The sequence below is a fragment of the Sinocyclocheilus anshuiensis genome, unplaced genomic scaffold (genome assembly GCF_001515605.1).
Source record: "Sinocyclocheilus anshuiensis isolate Anshui unplaced genomic scaffold, SAMN03320099.WGS_v1.1 scaffold1051, whole genome shotgun sequence".
Lineage (NCBI taxonomy): Eukaryota > Metazoa > Chordata > Actinopteri > Cypriniformes > Cyprinidae > Sinocyclocheilus > Sinocyclocheilus anshuiensis.
Genome location: NW_015546234.1, coordinates 257,172 through 277,861, shown reverse-complemented (window position 1 = coordinate 277,861; position 20,690 = coordinate 257,172). Strand labels below are relative to the sequence as shown.

The window sequence follows — 20,690 nt, the reverse complement described above, 5'->3', positions numbered from 1 at the left end:
GAAAGGGGTGATGGGGTAAAGGCCAAACATGTTAAAGACACCATTATTTCCTTTGTTTGTCAGTTTCACCCACCTTCATTGAAGGACTCTTCCTCATCAAGGCTTAATCAACAAGAAATAAAATAATTCTCAGCAGTTGGGTTATTAACACATTTCTAAAGTGACATGATTATATCAACAGGTGTTTTTTCTTTAGCAAAGACCTTGGTAATAGTTTGAGTGTATTAAAATACAGTAGAATTCAGTTGGCAGATAAAAGCACTTTGTTTGACAACCATCAAAGCTAAGCAGGAATTGTAAACCATCTCTGCCAATTGACGACAATTACCCATGTAATGGCGTAAAAAAAATGTTCACAATCAACTGTATTCTTAAAGAAGTCGCCAAAGAAACGTAAGCAATGAGTACATTTAAAGTTAGCTGATTTTACACTATATAGAGCAGGGTCCAAAAGGCTGAGAACACTAGTGAAAATGCTTCTATTTTTTCATTGAATAAATAAATATCTGATTTTATTACATATTACATAATTTGTGAAAGCAGGACAGTTGCAATAAAAATATACTCTACTGATCCAAAATATTAAAATAGAAAACTTAAAATTGTAATAATACATCAAAATATTTCTTTTATTACTGTTTTTATTTTATTTTTTTTTGATGAAATAAATGCAGCTTTGGTGAGCATTTTTCAAAAACATTTAAAAAAAATCTTACTGATCCCAAACTTTTGAACGGCAGTGTACATGAATTTCAGAATGATTTAGTATTTGGTTTGTTTCCCTTTTGCTTTAATAACTTCATGTTCAGCATGATTTAAGTTGATCCTAAATCTATTAAGTGGAAGCAAGAACATCTGACCATCTGCACAATGCCATCACAAACTTGCCTACATTTCATTGGTTAATAAATTGTGAAAAAAAATCTTTTTTTTTTTATGCCAACTTTTCCTTTCAGTTTTTCTCTATATTTTTTTTATAACCTTTGTCCTAAAAAATTTGTTTAATCTTAAATAATTGTTGTATTTTATATGATAATTTCTTCTTCTCTATATATTTTTCCAAATCCTCAAAATGTTGGTTTATTTCCAGGTTAAATAAATAAAATAAGACATTATCAATTACATTATCAATACAGCCGAATGACCTGAATCTGGGATTCTAACTGGTTGTTTGGTTGCCTGTCATCACTCAGAAAAATATATGACCTTGATGAGCTGCATGTGAGACTTTAGATCTTCTAGCTTCTCTGGCAACGGACTCTTCAGTCTTGCTTTTATCTTTTCCAGTTTGAGAGCACTATCAGCCAGGCCAGTTTCACAGAGCTTCCAGTTCTGCAAAGAAACAGAAGAATCTCTTAATTTAAGGTGGAAGATGTTTGTCTCTATAATCTTTTCTACACTGTGAAAAACAACACCAGATCATACAGTTTTAGACTTAAATGAATCTTCCAGGTTCAATACAGTATTGAGCTCTAACAACAGTACCTTTGTGTGGCATAATGTCAATTAAATAATTTTGATCTTGATCCTGGAACATTCCTTTAACTGTCTATAAGTTCTGGTTATGAGAGCCACTGATGTGCTTGTATTTTGGGTACTGTCACTGTGTTATCTCAGATCACTGAAGAGGGATTTCCCTTTCACATGGGGATACACCATCCCCCACCTATTGTGAGCAAAAGTACACATAAACACACTTCCACCCACATCACTCTCTAAACCCCCTTCAAAACGATGATGTCATCATTCCAAACAGAAGAGCCCATCAGAGCTGGTTATGAGTGGCCGTGACTCTGGTGTTATATAATATCTAACAGTACAGGGGATCAGCCTCTAGTTTAGGGTGACAGAGCCCCACTGTTTGCTGGTGAACACTGATTTACATTTGGCAATAGTCAAAGTTATTCCTTCAAATATGGCCCAAATGCTCCAGGGTGCTAATAAACTACACAGGATTACAAATTTGTACCTTGTCATTAAGAGTCCACATGACAATTTATGCGACCATTGTGGCAATGTATATTGCTCTGAAGCCTGTGTGATCTTACATTATTAAGGTTTTGAAAATCAAGTAGAATGGAATAGAAACACTTCCCAAGCTTTGTTCCCACATCTACCTCTACTTTAGGCCTTAGGGCATTGTGGGATTGTGTGTGAACAATGACAGATGATCCATGTAGACACCGAACTGCATAGTGGGTTAGTAGCCGTGGTTTTGAAAACCCTTGTTCTATGTGATATGGCCCAGCTGCCTCATTTATGGATTATGGCGAGATTACAGCTGATCTCTCATTCTCAAAATGAAGCACTCTATTAGAGAAACGGAAAAGGAGGGCATGTAGGTCAATGGCGGCTAAGAAAGACCCGCACAATAACCATTGACCAACCAATAACCAAGGATTCAATAAGACAAGGGTGTCAGCACTAATCAGACTGATCCAAATCCTTGCTATGCTTATACTACATATTTTTTTAATTAGCAGGCTAATTCTTGTTTGACATTCTTGCGACATCCAAGCAAAATCATTCAAAACATTTGTCATTACCAAAGACGAAAAAGATAATGAATAAAGTGATAAAGCAACAAGCAAAATAAATAAATACAATAAAACACCAAATATTGTCAGATCCTATATATATTGAAAAAAAATCGATTTATTCCCAACATACTGTAAATGTGAATCATTGACAGTATTATTTGTCAATGAAAACTTTCACATTGTAACCAGTTAAGACATGGTCTGGGAAATGTGAGAATTGGGTCACATACATGAGTTATGGTGTCTGCAAGAGCCTTTCTTTTCCTCACAAGGCCACAGCTTCTCTCCCACATCTCTTTGAGAGCATCCAGTTCAGTCTGCAGGTGTGTCTGCGTCTGCGCATCTGTTAGTAGAAGGATGTGTCCCCCTGCCTCCACAGTCTGCCTGTAGAGTTCTTCATGAAGCTGTAGTTGCTCCTCTGTCCACTGTGAGATAGAAAATATGAAAGATGATGATGGTGTTGGATCAGACTTTGCAGTACAACATTAGGATCTGAAAGAGTTGAAAAGATCATTATATTCTCTTTACTCAATCATCTTACCTCAAAGTCTTTTATAGAGCATTGGACTTGCTGTAAGCTGCACGGCGCAAGTCCTGCTAGGGGCAGAAGTTCTTCGATGTGTCTGAGTAACTTTGAAAGTTTCCCTGAGCCGGCCTCATAGAGTTGCCACTGTCCCATCAGCCCTTCCAAACATCTGCCATGCTGCTGGACCCTCTGCTGTGTCCCCTGCCATTGTGCCTTTAGCTGGGTGACTCTCAGAATCAGATGACTCCTGCTCACAATTGAATTTGTTTGTCAACATTTTCACGTTTTGTTAAAGGTACATTGAGCCAAAAGTATGGTGGCCCAGTAGTGCACAACACAACAAAATCGCCGCAACACAATTGAAACAAGCCACAACACAACGAAATCTTCCCGCTCCCTTTCTTGGCCACTATAGAGGATGCGTTAAAACTAAGGACTCTATACCAGAGGTAATGGTCTAACAAAATTAAAATTTTGGGCATTTTACTGTAGTACCAATTTTTTTTAAAACCATTAGCCAAGTCATTTATATGGCTATGTAAATTTAAAGTGTCATTTAAAAATCCTGGTGCAGTAAAAGCTCTTTAAAATAGTAATATTGTTAGACCAAATTTTAGTTTTAAAGCATTGTTTACGTGGCAGCGAGAAACAGCATTATGAAATGAATTCAACAGTAATAATACAGTATGTGCAAGCTCAAGAGTCCATAAAAACATTGGTGTGGTATTGGTATAGTAAATTGTTCAAAATTAGGGTTTTGTTAGTCCATTACCACTATATAAAGCTTGCATGCTAGTTTTACGCCTTTATAGAAGGCAGCGGCTATTTGCAATGTAAGCAGCATATTTTAGATGCTGTTTACACAAATTGACAATAGAAAGTATTTTATGGATACACTAGCAATAGATTCTATTTACACTATGTATTTTCTTTGCAATAAATAGTCTTTAGATATTATTTATAGGCTATAGTCTATAGACGGATGCTTGCACCTGAGTTTTGTTGTACATTAACAGGATGCAATAGTAATGTAGAGTGCAAATAAAGCCCTTCATACACCTATACCCCTAACCCGATATACTTCATTATTAAACACTCGTTATGCACATTATTTCCACTTTTCGAATATTTTCTACATTGAAAGTAAATGCCTTTCTGATCTGATATGTGATGGGGGGAAAAGGAGAAGAGCAATCCGGCAAAAGGTGGACTTGAACTTGGGTCGATCGTGTCAAAATGCTACTTTTATGTGCCTTACTCGCTACGCCACTATACAGCTGGTACCCGGTCCGCGTCATTTTTTATTTTGTGTGGCCCAACCAGACATTGGTGAGCGTAATTAGTGTAAATAGCCTATATGTCAAAAAGGCTGGTTATTTACACTTAATGTAAACACTATGGCACCGTGATATGGGGTGATATATAATGTATTGTCCCATAGAAACATTAAGGGTTCGTGAAAATATATTGGATATCAAAATTTGGATTTCGTTTGATCATTGGACCCTGCATTAAATCCCTCAGTTCATTCAACTGTAACAGCGCTTAAAAAGAAGAAGTGCTGAATTTATTAAAGAGGATCTCAAGTGTTAAAAAGTAGCAAATGTTTGTGTGCATAGTGCCATTGCCTTTGTGTTGTGCCGATTTCGTTATGTTGCATCTTTTTTCCGTTGTGTTGTGCTAATTTCATTGTGTTGCGTCTTTTCCGTTGTGTTGTGGCGATTTCGCCGTGTTATACACTACTGGGCCACTGTACAAAAGTTACCATAGTGAAGAACATTCACTCAGGTTAAATGTGTTTAGTTCACTCAAAAATTATTATTCTGGCATCAATTACCCTTTTGTCATTCCAAACCCATGAGATTTTCGACCGTCTTTGAAACAAATGAACATATATTTTTTTAATGAAACCTGAGAGATTTCTTTTCCTCCACTGAATGTCTATTCACCCAAAACTTTTGCACTTCAAAATGGTCATAAAATCATTGTAAAAGTAATCCAAATGTATCGATCAGCATATAAAGCGGCCATGTCTCTTTAGAAGACTTTGATTACACTGTTCGATTTATATGGATTATTTTTACAATCCCTTTATGGACTTTTTGAACCATCAACTTTCAATGTCCATAATCTCTCAGATTTCAATATAAATACTTTTATTTGTGTTTCAAAACTGAATAAAAGTTATGGGTTTGTAACAACACGTAGGTGAGTAAAGGATCACAGAATTTTTATTTTTGGGTAAACTATCCCATTTAAATTTTTTGAAAAAAAAAAAAAAAGAGACCATAGATGTCACAACTGATGAGCAACACATAACAGAGATGTTAATACCATAAAACTAACAGCAATTCCACTGGCCACTGGCTTTGCCAGTCATCTGAAAAATAAACTACATGACATTTGTTCCTGCAATGGAAAAAAACAGACCCAAGAAACATCTTCAATGTAACCATGCAGGAGTTCCACCTGAAGCAGCACTTATATGCTGAAAAGAAAAATGATTTCAATAATTCATGCCGGTAGCACATGCAGTTTCATTTCCTGAGAGCGAGCCAGCTTGTTCCAGTGCTGAGCTCAAAGGAGCTCTTCCACACCACATAACTCCCAAGAGTTATAGCCTCATCTGAAGCCCGTGGAAAAAAAAATCAGTTGGAGAATCTCGGTTTTAATTACTCATCAGGAGACATCCTGTTCAAAACCAATTATTAAACCATATTCTTTGATTTCTTATCCATGGCAGAGTCCCACACTGGAGGTTAGTAAGAAAATTCTGAGGTTACTGAGTACTAGGAAAGAACTTATTGAGTGTAGTGTTATAAAAGCTCACCTGTCCTCATTTTGACTGCTCTCCAGGAAGCGCAAACCCTCACTGATTATGGCATCCAGCTGCTGGCTGAGGAGGACCTCCACTTTCAGCTTCTGGAAGATTTAGTACTAATATATGAATAGATGAGCTCTGTACAACCATTTAAAAAATATATTAAACAATACTCTATTACCAAGAGTTCCTGTTGCTCTTATTTTATTAAAAAGAGATCAATAAATTAAAAAAGGTGGACATTTATAATGGTACAAAAGATTTATATTTCAAAATGTTATTTTTATAGATTTCTATTCACCAATTAATGCTAAAAACAATGATCACACTTTCCACAAAAATATTAAGCAGTAAAGCTGTTTTCAACACTGACAATAATCATAAATGTTTAAGCAGCAAATCAGCATATTAAAACGATTTCTGAAGTATCATGTGACAATGAAGACTGGAGTAATGAATGCTGAAAATTCAGCTTTATAAAATATTATAATAGAAAATAGATATCTTAATATTAATATTTCAGAATATTACTGATTTTACTGTATTATTGCTTAAATAAATGCAGCCTTGGCGAGCATAAAACACTCAAAATGTAAAAAAAAACATTAATGATAAAGTCAATATTCTGTTTTCTAGAAATCATAGCTTGCATTAACTAGCAATTCTTTATCTTTGTCATATTCACTGCAGTGGAATATTCATTTATATCTATGCATGTCTAAATGCAAAATAAACAAAAAAAAACAAAGAAAGATTTTGATTCTAAATGCAACAAATATTCCAATAGCATTTCTTAGAATAAAGATTTCTGAGAACAGGATCTTAGAGGGATAGTTCACCCAAAAATGAAAATTTGATGTTTATCTGCTTACCCCCAGGGCATCCAAGATGTAGGTGATTTCTTCAGCAGAACACAAACGAAGATTTTTAACACAAACCGTTGCAGTCTGTCAGTCTTATAATGAATGGGAATCACGGCTTTGAGAGTAAAAAAAAAACATACTCAAACAAAACCAAATTAAACCCTGCGGCTCGTGACGATGCATTGATGTGTAAAGACACAAAACGATCGGTCTGTGCAAGAAACTGAACAGTATTTATATTGTTTTTTTACCTCTGATTCACGCAATGTCCGAACTGTTCAAACTGTCCTGAGCGGCAGCACGTCCTCCTGAGCGCGTTCTCAACAGCAGGCACGTGAGGCGTCTTCTTCTTGCTTTACGGCGGATCGCAGACTTATAAGTGCATTACCGCCACCTATCTCTCAAGTGGACCATTGACACTCCTAATTGAGATTGTAGATAGAGTGCCAATGGTCCATTTGAGAGATAGGTACCCCTTGGATGCCCTGGGTGTAAGCAGATAAACATCAAATTTTCATTTTTGGGTGAACTATCCCTTTAATTCGAATATGTTATGCATGGTCATTATGAAGCAACATCGCATGATGAAACTGAGTATTAGAAAATACTTTTCTAATGGATTTAACTTTATAACTGTATGCTCTACCTGATGTGCAGCTAGCTGCTCTTTTACAGCAGCACAGTTTCCAGACGTCTGATTGGATAACCCAGCCTTGATTTTGTCCTGGAACTCCATCCAGCACTGGCACTTCTGTTGGAAGTTCTGAGCATGCAGCAGCTCTCCATACATCTTCCTACAGACAGATATGTGCATTGGCATTCACCAGAGTGACAGCTTATTTTAGGGTGTAAAAAGTTTGTTTATGGAAAAAAACAAAGTTCAAGTAATAGTTCATCCAAAAATAAAAATTCACCCTCATGTCGTTCCAAACCAGTAATTTTTTTCCCAATGGAACACAACAAGAGAGTTTTTGAAAGGGTTTGAAACAACCTGAGGGCGAGTAAATAAAATTCTCATGTTTAGGTAAACTATACCTTTTCCTAAGATATCGGGGATCAAGTGTATTTCAGGGCTAAATCAAAATGTTTGAGAACGGAACAGCTTTAATACAGTGAAGTTTCACTTGCCTGTGTCGGTCTGAAGCCTGAGAGAAGACCTGAACCCACTGTGCGTTGAGGGACTGTAACCTCTCTTCCTCTGTAGAGCTTAAGGAGAGTCTGAAACTCGTTTGATTCAGAGCAGCAAGGTTAGGGTTCAGCCCACTCAGATCTAACAGAACCATCTTAGAGAAAGAAAAAACAGAAACATTTACATAAAAACAAACCTTTTAGTTTGCTCTGAAACACAAAGAGGAGGATAAAAGAAAATTAACGAGAACAACCTCAAGACGTGCCACAGATTCACCTTTAGTCTATCCATGCTTGTAGCAGAGGAGGTCATAATGTTCTCAAAGTTTTTAAGTTGTTGCTCCATTGATTTTATCTCAGTGCTGAAACTGCAGTGCTCCTCCAGCTCCTCCTATAGACCGAGAACAGCACAACACTTGTGTAGGATGGCATATAAATGTTTGCCATCAGTTTGCAGATGAATCAGATTACTTGCTTAGATATAAACTTGTCACCCTCACCTGAACTTGTGCCCCGATGTCAGAAAGTGCCTTGCCAAGATATGCATGGTCACGTGATAGCAAACTTGTTTCTGATTTGATTAGAGGGGCTGACTGGGGTTTCATCTGCCCAATGAGAAGCTTCGAGGCCTCCAGGATTTTTCCCACACTGCTTTGCAAGGCCGGCATGTCTTTCTCCAGAGCCTGTGAAAGACATTAGGTTAGAAGAGCCACACAGGAAATTACATAATTTATCATGTCATGAAATTGTTTTATAATGAATTATACCAGTGTTCAAAAATTTTTTTTTTTAAATAAAGTAATTTTATTCAGCAATTGGTCAAAAGTGACAGTAAATACATTCATAATGTTACAAAAGGCTTCTATTTCAAATAAATGCTGTTCTTTTGAATGCTCTATTCATTCATAGAATCCTGAAAAAATATTCAGCAGTACAATTATATAAAATATTGATAATGAATTGTTTCTTGAGCATCAAATCAGCATATTAGAATGATTTCTGAAGGATCATGTGATACTGAAGACTGGATTAATGACTGATGAAAATTCAGCTTTACATCACAGGAATAAAGTACATTTTAAAACATTTCAAATTATTATTATTATTATTATTAATTGTAATAATATTTCACAATATTACTGTTTTTTCTTTATTTCTGATCAAATGTATGAAGCCTTCAACTCTGAGCCACTGGTTACTATTTTTGAAACTTAAGATGGAATCAGTAGAAGGTAGGAAAAAACATTTATTAAATACTTATGGCAGCTACTAAAAAACATTACAATTAAATAACTCAGTTGAGGAGTATATGTGGACTGTCAGGGAGATTCATGTAACTGCCTTAATGGAGAGCCTGAATGAACAGTGATGCTAATGGCTACTTTTTTTCATTTGCTTTTCTTATCATTCCTTTTATTTATTTATTTTAATTTTATAGACACAAATTAGTTTTTTATTCAGAAAATAAGTTATTTTTTTATTATCAACATACATTAAATATATTATTTGTTTGTTTATGTTTAAACAGGGATTATAAATGTACAAATCCCTTTATTTTATTTTTATTTTTTTTTAAGTTTAATTAACTATGTGTATGAACCAGGAAAAAAACACCAGTTTAAACGAATTGAATAAGAACAGATTCATGATTCCATGTTCTTTTGTGTTGAACATTTTTTGTTAAGAGTAGCACAGGTCTCATTTGGTATTTTTAGCCCACTGAGAAAAGCTCCAGCTCCAGATCTCAATGTTCCTTTTTTTCCAAAAAAAAACACAACTGGACTGAAGTACTGCAGACCCATCTGTAGGACTAGAACACTTTAGCACTTAACAAGCACATGCTGAAAATTGGCTACTATCTAGGTTCGATTTTTCACTGTGAATCATTACTTTGCAAAATGTTATTTTCTTTAAAAATGACAAAGATTAAATCCAAACCAGTACCTTTGTATTTAAAAAACAATCAGTTTTTAACATTTCTGTGCATCATTATTGCTGTGGAATGTATAGGTTTAGTATGATTTAAGGGTTGTTGTTGTTTTCCCTTTTGTTAGCCACTAACCTTTTAATTTTGTACTTAATGTGTTTTGTACCTCAGACCTATTGTATTTCGATTGATTTCTCATCTGCACTGAGCTCTCACCTGGCATTAGCATGCATTTTCAGGTAATTGAGGCCAATAATCATATTAGAGTTAAAATCTCATTTAATGAATAATATTTCAAGTAATATGCAGTTGGCATTTTCCATTTTTTCTTGGGTAAGTGTGATCAAACCTCTGTCAGATAACACTGGAGATGAAGAATATCCAGATACTATCTGGATAGGAAACGCATCCTAATGCCAGATGTTAAAGGGGCCTAGATACTATTAATTACTCACACTGATGCCGTGCATCCTGCTGTTGAGCAGCTCTACAGTGTTTTCTCCTCTGTCTGAAGAACTCATAAGCTCTCCAAGCCTCTCCCAGTGCTGATTTAGCTGAACGCAGCACTCTTCCGTGAGACGCTCATACTCCAGCCAAAGCCGCAATGCATTCTGGGCCTTCAGTAAATCTGCATGCACATCTTCAGTCACTGCTTGATGTCTGAAAATGAACAACCAGACAAACAAAACTTAAAAATCAAACATGTTCTGTTCTTTCTTTGCATTTCAATGTCTGATTCATTTTAGTATGATTATGATTCATGTAAATAAATGATTTACTCAACTAAACCATAAAATAAACTGATTCAGTTGCTAATTTATAAAGACACTGCTGTTTTAAAGTAGCTTCCTCAACAATGATGAAGACACAACGTCAGAGAAATGGTCAGTTTGGTGCTATTTCAAAGTTTAAAAGGTGAATTAAAGTAAGTGGAGGATATGTAAAGTAAAATTACTTACCGAGTTCTCTCTTTCTCTAGACGATCAGACAAAAGTTCAGACGCATAAGGGTTGAGTTTGTCTTTCAAGTCAGAAAACAACTCCGTTAACTGGGTCCAGGTCTCTGATCGGTTCAGCTCCCCTTCAAGCTCCTGTTAGGAAGCATGAATAGTAATATACCCAATAAATCACACTGCTAACTATGATGGCAATGTTGAATATTTATATGTGAATTCTAGGGGTTTAACGGTTCACAAAATTCACGGTTCAGTTCGATACGACACAGGGGTGTCACGGTTCGGTATGTTTTCGATACAGCAAAAACAAAGAAATGCCAGACAAATTTCTTTGATTTTTACTTTTTTTTTAAATTTATTAAAACTAGTATCATATGATATTAAAAATATTTTGGACTTTTGCCGTTTATCTAAGATGATTTTGGAAGCTTTTTTAACATTCGTTTCTTAGTTATTTGGTTCTACCGTGTTTGCTGATTTTCAGTGTTTTATATTTAAACTTTGTGTAAGTTATTTGTTATTTTAAATTAGGCCTATAGCATGGTGTATTTGTATTCGTTTTGTTAATAAATTAAACATTCTATGCTTAATGTAAGTGAGTTTGTCGTACTGTTTTGTTGTTGTCAATTCAATCAATTGACGCCGAAATGCAGCTAGTTCGAAAGTGAAAGTAAAATGCGCACAAGCATTTACAAGCTATTTAAAAGCGAGGAAAAGAGGGAAAACTCTAACTAACTATCTCACCGTCACAACCTGGAGTACATTATATTTCACACACTTTAAGCTCTTTTTTTTCACAAATGTAATGGGATTACTCCAACGAATCGTTCGGTTTGTAATGCGTACCGAACCGAAAGCCTCATACCGTACGGTTCAATAAGAATACGTGTATCATTACACCCCTAGTGAATTCTCATGTTGGGAGAATAAAATTGGTGCTTAAACATTACATGAATGGTTATAATGTTAACAACTTTACAATTTAGAAAAAGTCAAACTTTTACAACCTTTTTGCAATGGATTGGTTTCATTTAGAGCCGTTTACTCACTTGCAGATGGTCCACATGACTTTGGCTCTGCTCAGATGAGAACACAGGAGCTCTGCAGAGCTCCAGCTTGTAGAGCACCCCGGTTGTTTGCAGTTCTGCTGCACTCATTTTAGATTCAAAGTGAGTCCATTCATCTTTGATTGGCTGTAAACCTGACTTGAGAGCATTTATCTAAGAAAAACACACACACACACACACACACACACACACACAGCTAGGAATAACATTTCTTCACTTGCTTTTAAAGCTGCAGTATGTACACTACCATTAAAAAGTTTAGGGTTGTAAGTTTTCAAAAGATTTTGAAAGAAGTTTCTTATGCTCACGAAGGCTGCATTTATTTGATCAAAAATACAGTAAAAAAAAAGTAATGTTCTGAAATATTGTTACAAATTAAAATAACCGTTTTCTATTGTAACATTTTAATATGTAATTTATTCCTGTGATAGACGTCCAGTCTTCAATGTCACATGATCCTTCAGAAATCATTCTAATATACTTATTTGATGCTCAAGATACATTATCAATGTTGAAAACAAATCTACTGCTTAATATTTTTCTGGAAATTGTGACACATTGATCAATTTAATCATCCTTGCTGAATGAAAGTATTATTTTCTTAAAGAAAAAAAAAATCTTACTCAACCCAAACTTTTGTAAAGTAGTATATGTGGCCAATGTGCACAAATTTACTGATGCATTCTTTCACAGGGTTTATGAACTTACCTGTTGACTCAAAGCTTGGCAGTCCTGGATGGATGAATTCACCTGTTTGGAGAATGCTTGATCTCCAGGATGTTCACCGTCCTGCTGCCCGAACAGGTGAAGAGCTCCCAAAGCCTTCAGCTCAGAGGACTTCACCTGCAGCCTTTCCTCTGTCTCCTGCAATGAAGCAATGTCAACGTTTTCTGATATCTCTCTCTTCCCTTTTTAAAAGCACTCCTTTAACACCAACAAATAACAACTGCAACAAAGTCTTCAAGCTAGCTGTGAGATAAGAGACTCACCTCACACTCCTGTAACATTTGCTCAATCTGTGAGCAGCTCTCTGGTCGCCAGCTGTTTTTCACCCATTCCATACATTGAGAGATCCAGCTGTGCATACAGTACAAACGCTTTTCTCTGTCCGTGCAGGTCTGCCATTGGTCCTCAATATCATGAATCTAGAGACAGAAGAACTTGTCACATTTCAAATATGATGGCTTTGGCAGGTTATGTATGTTACTGCAACTATGCTGAACTTCTGAACTCACCATGCTGTCAATTTTGACCTGTAGAATAAGCCAACTCAGATTGAGAGCTCCCAGCTGCTCAGCAAACAGGATGTGCTCATTGCGATTGGTGGGTTCATTCACTGATCCCGTCCCCTCCACAGACTGATAGTTCAGAATGTCAACATATGGCTGATGACTGGTTATTTCAGCCTTAAGATCCTAGTATGTAAAAAAATTAAATGTGGAATATTACGTCAATGTTTTCTAGGATTTTTTTTAAAGAAATGAATACTTTTATTTAGCACAGACACATTCAAATGGTCAAAAGTGACAGTAAAGACATTTCTAATGTTACAAAAGATTTCTATTTTAAATAAATGCTGTTCTTTTGAACTTTCTGTTAATCAAAGCATGATTCCACAATAAACCAAAAAAAATTTAAAGTGTAGGTGCATTACCTTCAAAGCCTTTAGATGTCTAGACAGCTGAGAGGAACCGAGGGCACAATGGACCCCCGAGCTTTCATCCTCCAGTTGTCTCTCTACATGTTTGAGCCAGGAGGTCAAGTTGGCCAAGATATGACTGTGAGACTGGTTTGTCAACAGCTAGAAGGAGGGCAAGAGGATGCTTACTTAAACAATATCTGTTTGCCAGAGTTTCGCTTCTAATAGATCGATGAGGGAGAGAGAAAAAGAGAGAGAAACTTAAGAGAGACACATTAGTCGTACTTGTTGCTGTGTCTGGCTGAGGGTGGGCAGCTCGTTAGTCAAGTTCATCCATTCCTGCTCAAGTTGAGCCAGTCGTCTGCGCAGACCTGGAGCTTCATTGTCAGTCAGCTGCAGTATCTGTGTGCCTGCACATTCTGCAGAAGCTTTCTGTGCCGAACGGACCTCCAGCTCCTTGAAGAACTCCTGCAACATGCAAACAAAGCCACATTCTTATTTTTGCATTTTGGGCATGATGCACATCTTCACATGGTATAAAAAAAAGAATAATATAAACACAAATCAAATTCTAGTCACCGTGAGCTGGGTCAAGATTGTTCTGGAATTCAGTGGATCAGAATCAGACAAACTGTTCCACTTCTGAACCTGTTCTTGAGCACGACATATCCACACTTCTAGTTCTGTTGAGTTACACTGGAACCTACACATATAAGCGCACAGAAATACACACCTTTATTTATAACCTGATATAACAATGTGGCCTCTAAACAAAGGGATTTTAAACTTTTTAATACCCTGGACATCCAAATATGATGATCCATTTGTGAGGGGAAAATGATACCACTTCATTCCTCCAACAAAATGGCATTTTTACAAACATTTTTTATTTATTATTTGATTACTGTTTTTCTCACACCTCTCATAATTTTTTTTCATCTTCTGTGTGGATTGTATCTTCTGCTGTAGTCGATTATGAAGCTCCATCCAGCGTATCAACAGTTGTGATTTTGATACAGGCTGGCCTGGCCGCTCACGGCAACACCCCTTTTCCTGCAGGATCCTGAGTCGGTCTTGGATCTCCCACACCTGAGGCCTTGTGTCTTCCAGGACCTTCTGCAATCTCTGACAATGATAGAAAGTGGAAAAGAAAAGAAAAAAAGAAAGGTTGGCGGGTTATTATGTCTTACCTTACACTTAAGACTATAAACATATATTATAACAAACATTAAACTATTTATAAAAAGTATTTATGTTAACTAGCATTTATTACTACTTTTTAATATCATTTAATATCAAAACCTCATTATTTGCTTTTAAAAACTTCAAATGTAATATAATAGAAGTAATATTTATTACTACTTTTTAAAATCATTTAATATCAAAACCTCATTATTTGCTTTTAAAAAGGCAGACAGTTTAAACACTTCAAATGGAATATAATATAATATAATATATAATATTTGGGTGACAAAATTAGTGTATTATACTTGATACTTAATATATTTCTTATAATTAATATACTTATATATATATATATATATATAAGGTCCATTCGCTGATCTTCAAAGGATCAGTCATCATGATTTAAAGGCACTATATGTAAGATTTTTTTATTAAAATATCCAAAAACCACTAGAACAGTGTTATATATTTTGCTGACTCGTGTACTTACATTATCCCAAATGTTTCGAAGAATGTTTAAATCCAGAGAAATAAGCAATTTTAAGTAGAGACACGGACCGTGTCCATATGTGTCATTGTGTCGCCTGCTAATGACGTCATAACCCCTCGATTTCTGGTTTTGTTTTGTAGAAAACATGGAAACACCAAAGACGCTTTAATATGTTGTGCGTTTTAATAGACCAGTGACGACCGCACAGAGTAGCATTATAACAGAACTTTCAAATGTACCTAGTATGATAAAACAGCGCTGCTTTTTTTTCCCCCACATACGCACGACCGGAAGGAGCGGAAGCGGTCGACTGTGGCATAATAAAAGCTCTGCTGCTTTCGAGCCGTGTGTCACGCTCGTTCAGCGGCCTTGTTTTGCTTCGACGGCTTTCAGCCTCACCCTGCTCCATTCTACTACGTTAACAAATCATTAGCTCATTCATGAACATGATTTCTGCCTGAGTCCCGTCGGATTACATCGGCTGTGGGGATGAAGACGACAACTCCCATGATTCCACACTCAGTCACGGCGTCATCAAACTACACTTTTGTCTATTTGTTTATTTTGAATACGTGCCCTCTAGCGGTGAAAATTATATATTGTGCCTTTAAGTTTAATATCGCTATCTATCTGTATCTGTATCTCTCTCTCTCTCTATATATATATATATATATATAGCACAGCTATATATTTGCTCTGCTTTTTTAAAAACTCATTGTGATTAAGTAGTACACAGATATGGATGTGGTCAGCTGAAGTACTGCAGTCTTGAGAAACGCTGCTCTAACTGATCTCTTCATCCCCACCTCCTCATCTCTCTCAGCTTCAACCGCTTGCTCAGATGGAGTGGCTTGTGGGGATGGGAGTGAGTTTGATGTACATCTATTACAGACACAAAAAGGGTTGCTTGCTGTTCCTCCTATATCAATCCACCTGAGTAATGAGCTATGGTAGACATAAAGGGGAAAATAATATGAATGCAACTAACCGTATGCTACTGACTGTTCCGTGTGAGTCAGTGAAGCTGAGAAATTAGCTTTTGTAATAGTGAGGGGAACAAGTAATAAAACAGTGGCCAATGCAGGCCGCAGAACATTAAGTTCCACAGATATGGCAACTATCGCTCTGAGTAATTTAATCAGGAACATCATGTGCTGGACCAAAAAAACCCCCAAAACTCTCATGTAACGTATAACCAAAGAAAAGAGAAGACCCTCCCCTCCCCCACACGCCTACATGTCTCAGATACTTATTACTTTTGCTGCTTAGTCTGTACCCGACCAAATAACTAATATGTGCAGGAATCCTCGAAGCTAAGTCAATAATGTGCTCAGCTAAAATGCAGTAACACCCCACAACTTCTATGTGATTTAATACAGAAAAGAGTGCATTATGCTGCACCTATTTGGTTAGGATTTTTATTTATTCATTACAACACAACCAGGGACAGAGTACTGAAAAATTATTTTCTTAATCTGCAATTGCTTTATTTTTTTCAGTAAAAAAAAAAAAAGAAACCTAAACAGTAGTGCTGTCAAAGTTAGCGCATTAACAATAACATTTTTTAATCAATTAATTTTTTTCAGTTTAACGCATTAATAATATTTAACGCAATTAACAGAGGGGTGGAGCTAGAGTTGGCCACCCCACTCACAACTGCTGCTTCGGTCTCTTTTTTTCTTGACAAGAATTGCATTTATTTAGACGCAGAACGTCTTTACAACCACATCAAATGGGAGACTTTTCAGACGCGCACTCCAACTTCACCTCAGCGCCAGACACGAGTCAAACGAGGGCGAAATAAAAGGTACAGGAGATGAGGAGCTTCAGTAGAACAATGGTGAACTGCAGTCAGATGAGATGTTGTCAGGCCGTATGTCAGTAGAAAATAATTTTCCTGTCCTGTCAGCCGGTGCTTGTAGCAGGTGCTCTTCAGTTGCACATAAATGCGGCGGAGCACGCTGTAACCAGTCTCATTTAATATTAAAACGCAAAAGAAACTACCGAGCATGCAATGTTGTAGTTATGTCATCAGTTAAGTCATGAAGTTACCAAAAAGGCGATTAAAGCTGCCTTAAAACTGTGCATGCAAGTATTTGTTATATATATATGAGTCAGATTTAAGAACATGTCTCTGAAATGCAGTGGGTTTTCTGGAGCACCAGCACTGTCTCCCTCCTCTAACACACCCGATTCAACTCGTCAGCTCATTAATAGAGACTTTAAACCTGAAGTGGGTCAGAAAAGGTAAAGTGTTGTGAGAAAATATGATGCGTGTCAGATCCGTGTCATGTTCAGCAGCGGCAGCTCTTAAAGCAGCCAAAATAACCTAATAAATGAGCAACAATATATAAGTGCAAATGACAAGTCTCGGTTAGCCTAACGCAGTACACGTAGCAAGGTGTGTGTGTGTATATATATATATATATATATATATATACACAAACAAAGAAAAACAAGTAGAATAGAAAGCTAGAGTTTTTTTTTTTTTTTTTTTTTTAAAAAAAAAAAAAAAAAAAAAAAAAAAAAAAGGGGGAAATCAATAACTTTTGCAGCTTTAAGGATTCATCTATATTTAATTTAGAATTTAGTGTTTGATAACTTTATCAATTTCTGTATATTTAATTTTCTACTTGCTGAAGGGCACATGTAGCTAAATAAGACATTTAGTATAATGGGTTTATGTGAAGATTTTAAGTTCACTTAAATTAGAAGTTTTTTTTAAAAGTCTAATAAATGTTCAAACTGATAGCTCTCAATTATACTGTAATGTTGAATAGCTATAGTCAATGGTTAAATATTATGAAAATTATTAAAAATATACTGTCTTTATGTTGTTTCTACATTAATTTGAAGATTGAATATGAAATTATTACAATATAAAAGTATATTTAAAAACTTGAATGTTAGGTGGGATTAATCGTGATTAATTTCAGAAAAATATGCTATTAATTAGTTAGTTTTTTTTAATCGATTGACAGCACTAGTAAAAAGATTTAATTTGCTTTTTCATAAATATATTTACATATTATACAAATAAATATAGAGTATCATTTTAAAGTTTGATGTTGGTACAAAGAACCGAAGTCTCTTAAGCTCACCATGGCTCCATTTATTTGATCAATTTTACATTTTAAAATAACTGTTTTCTATTCGAATATATTTTAGAATGCAATTTTATTCCTGTGATGGCAAAGCTGAATTTTCAGCAGCCATTACTCCATTCTTCAGTGTTTCATGATCCTACAGAAATCATTGTAATATGTTGATTTGGTGCTCAAGAAACATTTAAAGTGTTTCAAACATTTGTGCTTATTAATATTTTTCTGAAAAACATGTTTTTTTGTCAGGATTTCCTGGAAAGTTTTATTTATTATTTATTTAAACAATTTATTTATTTAAAACAATTTTTGTAACATTCTAAATGTCTTTAAGGTCTTTCCTTAAAAATTATGAATTTATTTCAAGGAAAATTTTAATGACCTCAAACATTTGAATATATAGTGTCTAACAAATATATTGTTCTTTATTATAACTATTTTTTATTGATCATAAACCTCACAAAAATTTGCCAATAGAGAAAGAAAACCAATTCAATAACCTAATTCAAGATTTACAATTATGCGATTTTAAAACTATATTTTTTAGATATTTTAACTGTAAAACAAGACAAAAACTTCGATTAAGATTGCTGATTGGAATTTCTGTAATTCTCATGCAAGGTCATAGAATGTAAAACATTCCTATCAAATAAACACAGCTCTAACTCAAAGGAGGTCAAAGAAAGGCAGCCATTAGCGTTCCCAGGGATGCGGCGAACTAACCTCATAGGACTGCAGCTGTCCCTGCAGGTCTCCCTCTGGCTCTGAATCCAGACTGGACATGTTTGTCTCCATCTCATCCAACTGCTTACGCAGTCTCTCAGTGACCTCCTCGTACCGAGACCACTCCTACAACACACATAAAGAGCGATGAGGGAGCTTTTGTTGCTCACTTCTCTTACTTCATTTTATACATGTCATATACTCCTATAAAATCTAGGTTTATTAAACTAGAACTGTTCATTAATATAGTGTTAATTGACGCAATGATGATACAAAAGACTAAATTATGACCGATAATGAGAAAGTGTTATGAAATGGGAACAATTGATAACATTACGGTCTGAATAAGTTCATTTTATTGTACCTCTAAGCTGTGCTGCATTCGGACACCATGAGTTTGTGCTTGATCCTGTAGAGCTGATATTAAATGCGCCACCTCTGCTTGGGCCTGCAGTGGCCCCTCTGGCAGCTTATGGTATTGCAGCTTCACCATTACAAGGTTCTGCCCCAAATCTTGGAAGCATTTCTGTTACCATTCAATTCCAAACATTATTAGAGTCATTTAAGAAGTCAAAAAAAGTTTTTTTTATTTTTATAAATAATAATATAATTACTAAGTTGGTCAGCTGTGTACCTTGTGTTCTGTGAGCAGACTGTGCAGCTGACTGTAGTTTTGTGGCTGTGCATCCTGACTGCGCAGCAGCCGCTCAAAGCCCAGCTCCTGGAGACCCCGCAGACAGTTCAGAAGAGCTTCAGAACATCTCTGGAGATCAACATTATTCTGTCCCACTGATCTCCGCCGCTCAAGTGCCAAAGTCCATGTGTCGCTTTGCAGACTCTTACAGAGCAAACACTTAGATCAGAACTTCCAACGTTACTGACCAATCCTACCTTTGCAACTGTTGCTGTCTACCCTGTCATCAGACAATTTTGCATACTTTTCTAAAGTATGTTTGTGTGTATTTGGAAAGTTCTAACACATTTTTACAGAAATAATCCAAAAACACAGTAAAACATTTTTGCAAGGTCACTTATTATAGTGACAAAAGGTACCAAGAGAAGATACAGACAATATGTATTTATTTATTTCTTTTAAATAAGTAAATGTTAAATAAATCTTAAAAATGTGTGCTGTGGATTAAACTCCAAAGTAAATGGATGTTACTAATGTCATTTACATATTGAGTAGGGATGTAAAGAGGAGACAGTATTGTACCACCTAAGGAAAGTTTTTTTTTTTTTTCTGTTAAAGTTTTATTTTATTCTGTAGACTTTGCAAGTGAATTGGTGATACCTTGATGCTTGAAAGGTCCTTGAGGAGTTTGTCTGAGTCTCCCATCTGTGATTCACTGGCATTCAACGCAGACACCGGAATCTCTGACAGATGCTGTCTCGTCTGTGTAGGCAGGAAACAGAAGATGCAGAAAGGCAGAATCAGTCTTTAGAGCCTCTGTGAAATGTTTTCTGTCAACCACTTGTCTGATTTTTTTTTAGATATGAATATAACCTTGCATTTGCCCAAACTGCAGATTAACTGCTTCACACATGTTGTCCCTTCTTAGTTATTATAACTATACTACAATTCAAGTTTGGGGCCAGTAAGTTTTTTTTTTTAAGAAATTAATGCTTTTATTCAGAAAGCATGCATTTTGTTGCTCAAAAGTGACAGTATACTGTAGATATTTATAATGTTACAAATAATTCTGTTTCAAATAAATGCTACAC

The 20,690-nt window shown here is 35.7% G+C and overlaps 1 protein-coding gene across 1 annotated transcript in view; it reads right to left on the bottom strand.

Annotated features, from left to right (window-relative positions):
• The window catches only part of LOC107701452 (nesprin-2-like), an 84,146-nt gene that overhangs the window by 17,023 nt on the left and 46,433 nt on the right, over positions 1-20,690 (bottom strand). The window contains exons 62-83 of the mRNA XM_016503455.1: positions 20,260-20,361; positions 19,600-19,803; positions 19,330-19,491; positions 18,966-19,091; positions 14,386-14,591; positions 14,046-14,169; positions 13,752-13,934; positions 13,482-13,628; positions 13,063-13,242; positions 12,817-12,972; positions 12,536-12,691; positions 11,810-11,980; positions 10,765-10,895; positions 10,261-10,465; positions 8,379-8,561; positions 8,156-8,269; positions 7,879-8,033; positions 7,397-7,544; positions 5,897-5,988; positions 3,082-3,313; positions 2,771-2,965; positions 1,207-1,332 (exon numbers count right to left, since the gene is read on the bottom strand). Of these exons, the coding sequence (XP_016358941.1) occupies positions 1,207-1,332; positions 2,771-2,965; positions 3,082-3,313; positions 5,897-5,988; positions 7,397-7,544; positions 7,879-8,033; positions 8,156-8,269; positions 8,379-8,561; positions 10,261-10,465; positions 10,765-10,895; positions 11,810-11,980; positions 12,536-12,691; positions 12,817-12,972; positions 13,063-13,242; positions 13,482-13,628; positions 13,752-13,934; positions 14,046-14,169; positions 14,386-14,591; positions 18,966-19,091; positions 19,330-19,491; positions 19,600-19,803; positions 20,260-20,361 (3,498 nt within the window). The remainder of the gene's footprint in view (positions 1-1,206; positions 1,333-2,770; positions 2,966-3,081; positions 3,314-5,896; positions 5,989-7,396; positions 7,545-7,878; positions 8,034-8,155; positions 8,270-8,378; positions 8,562-10,260; positions 10,466-10,764; positions 10,896-11,809; positions 11,981-12,535; positions 12,692-12,816; positions 12,973-13,062; positions 13,243-13,481; positions 13,629-13,751; positions 13,935-14,045; positions 14,170-14,385; positions 14,592-18,965; positions 19,092-19,329; positions 19,492-19,599; positions 19,804-20,259; positions 20,362-20,690) is intronic.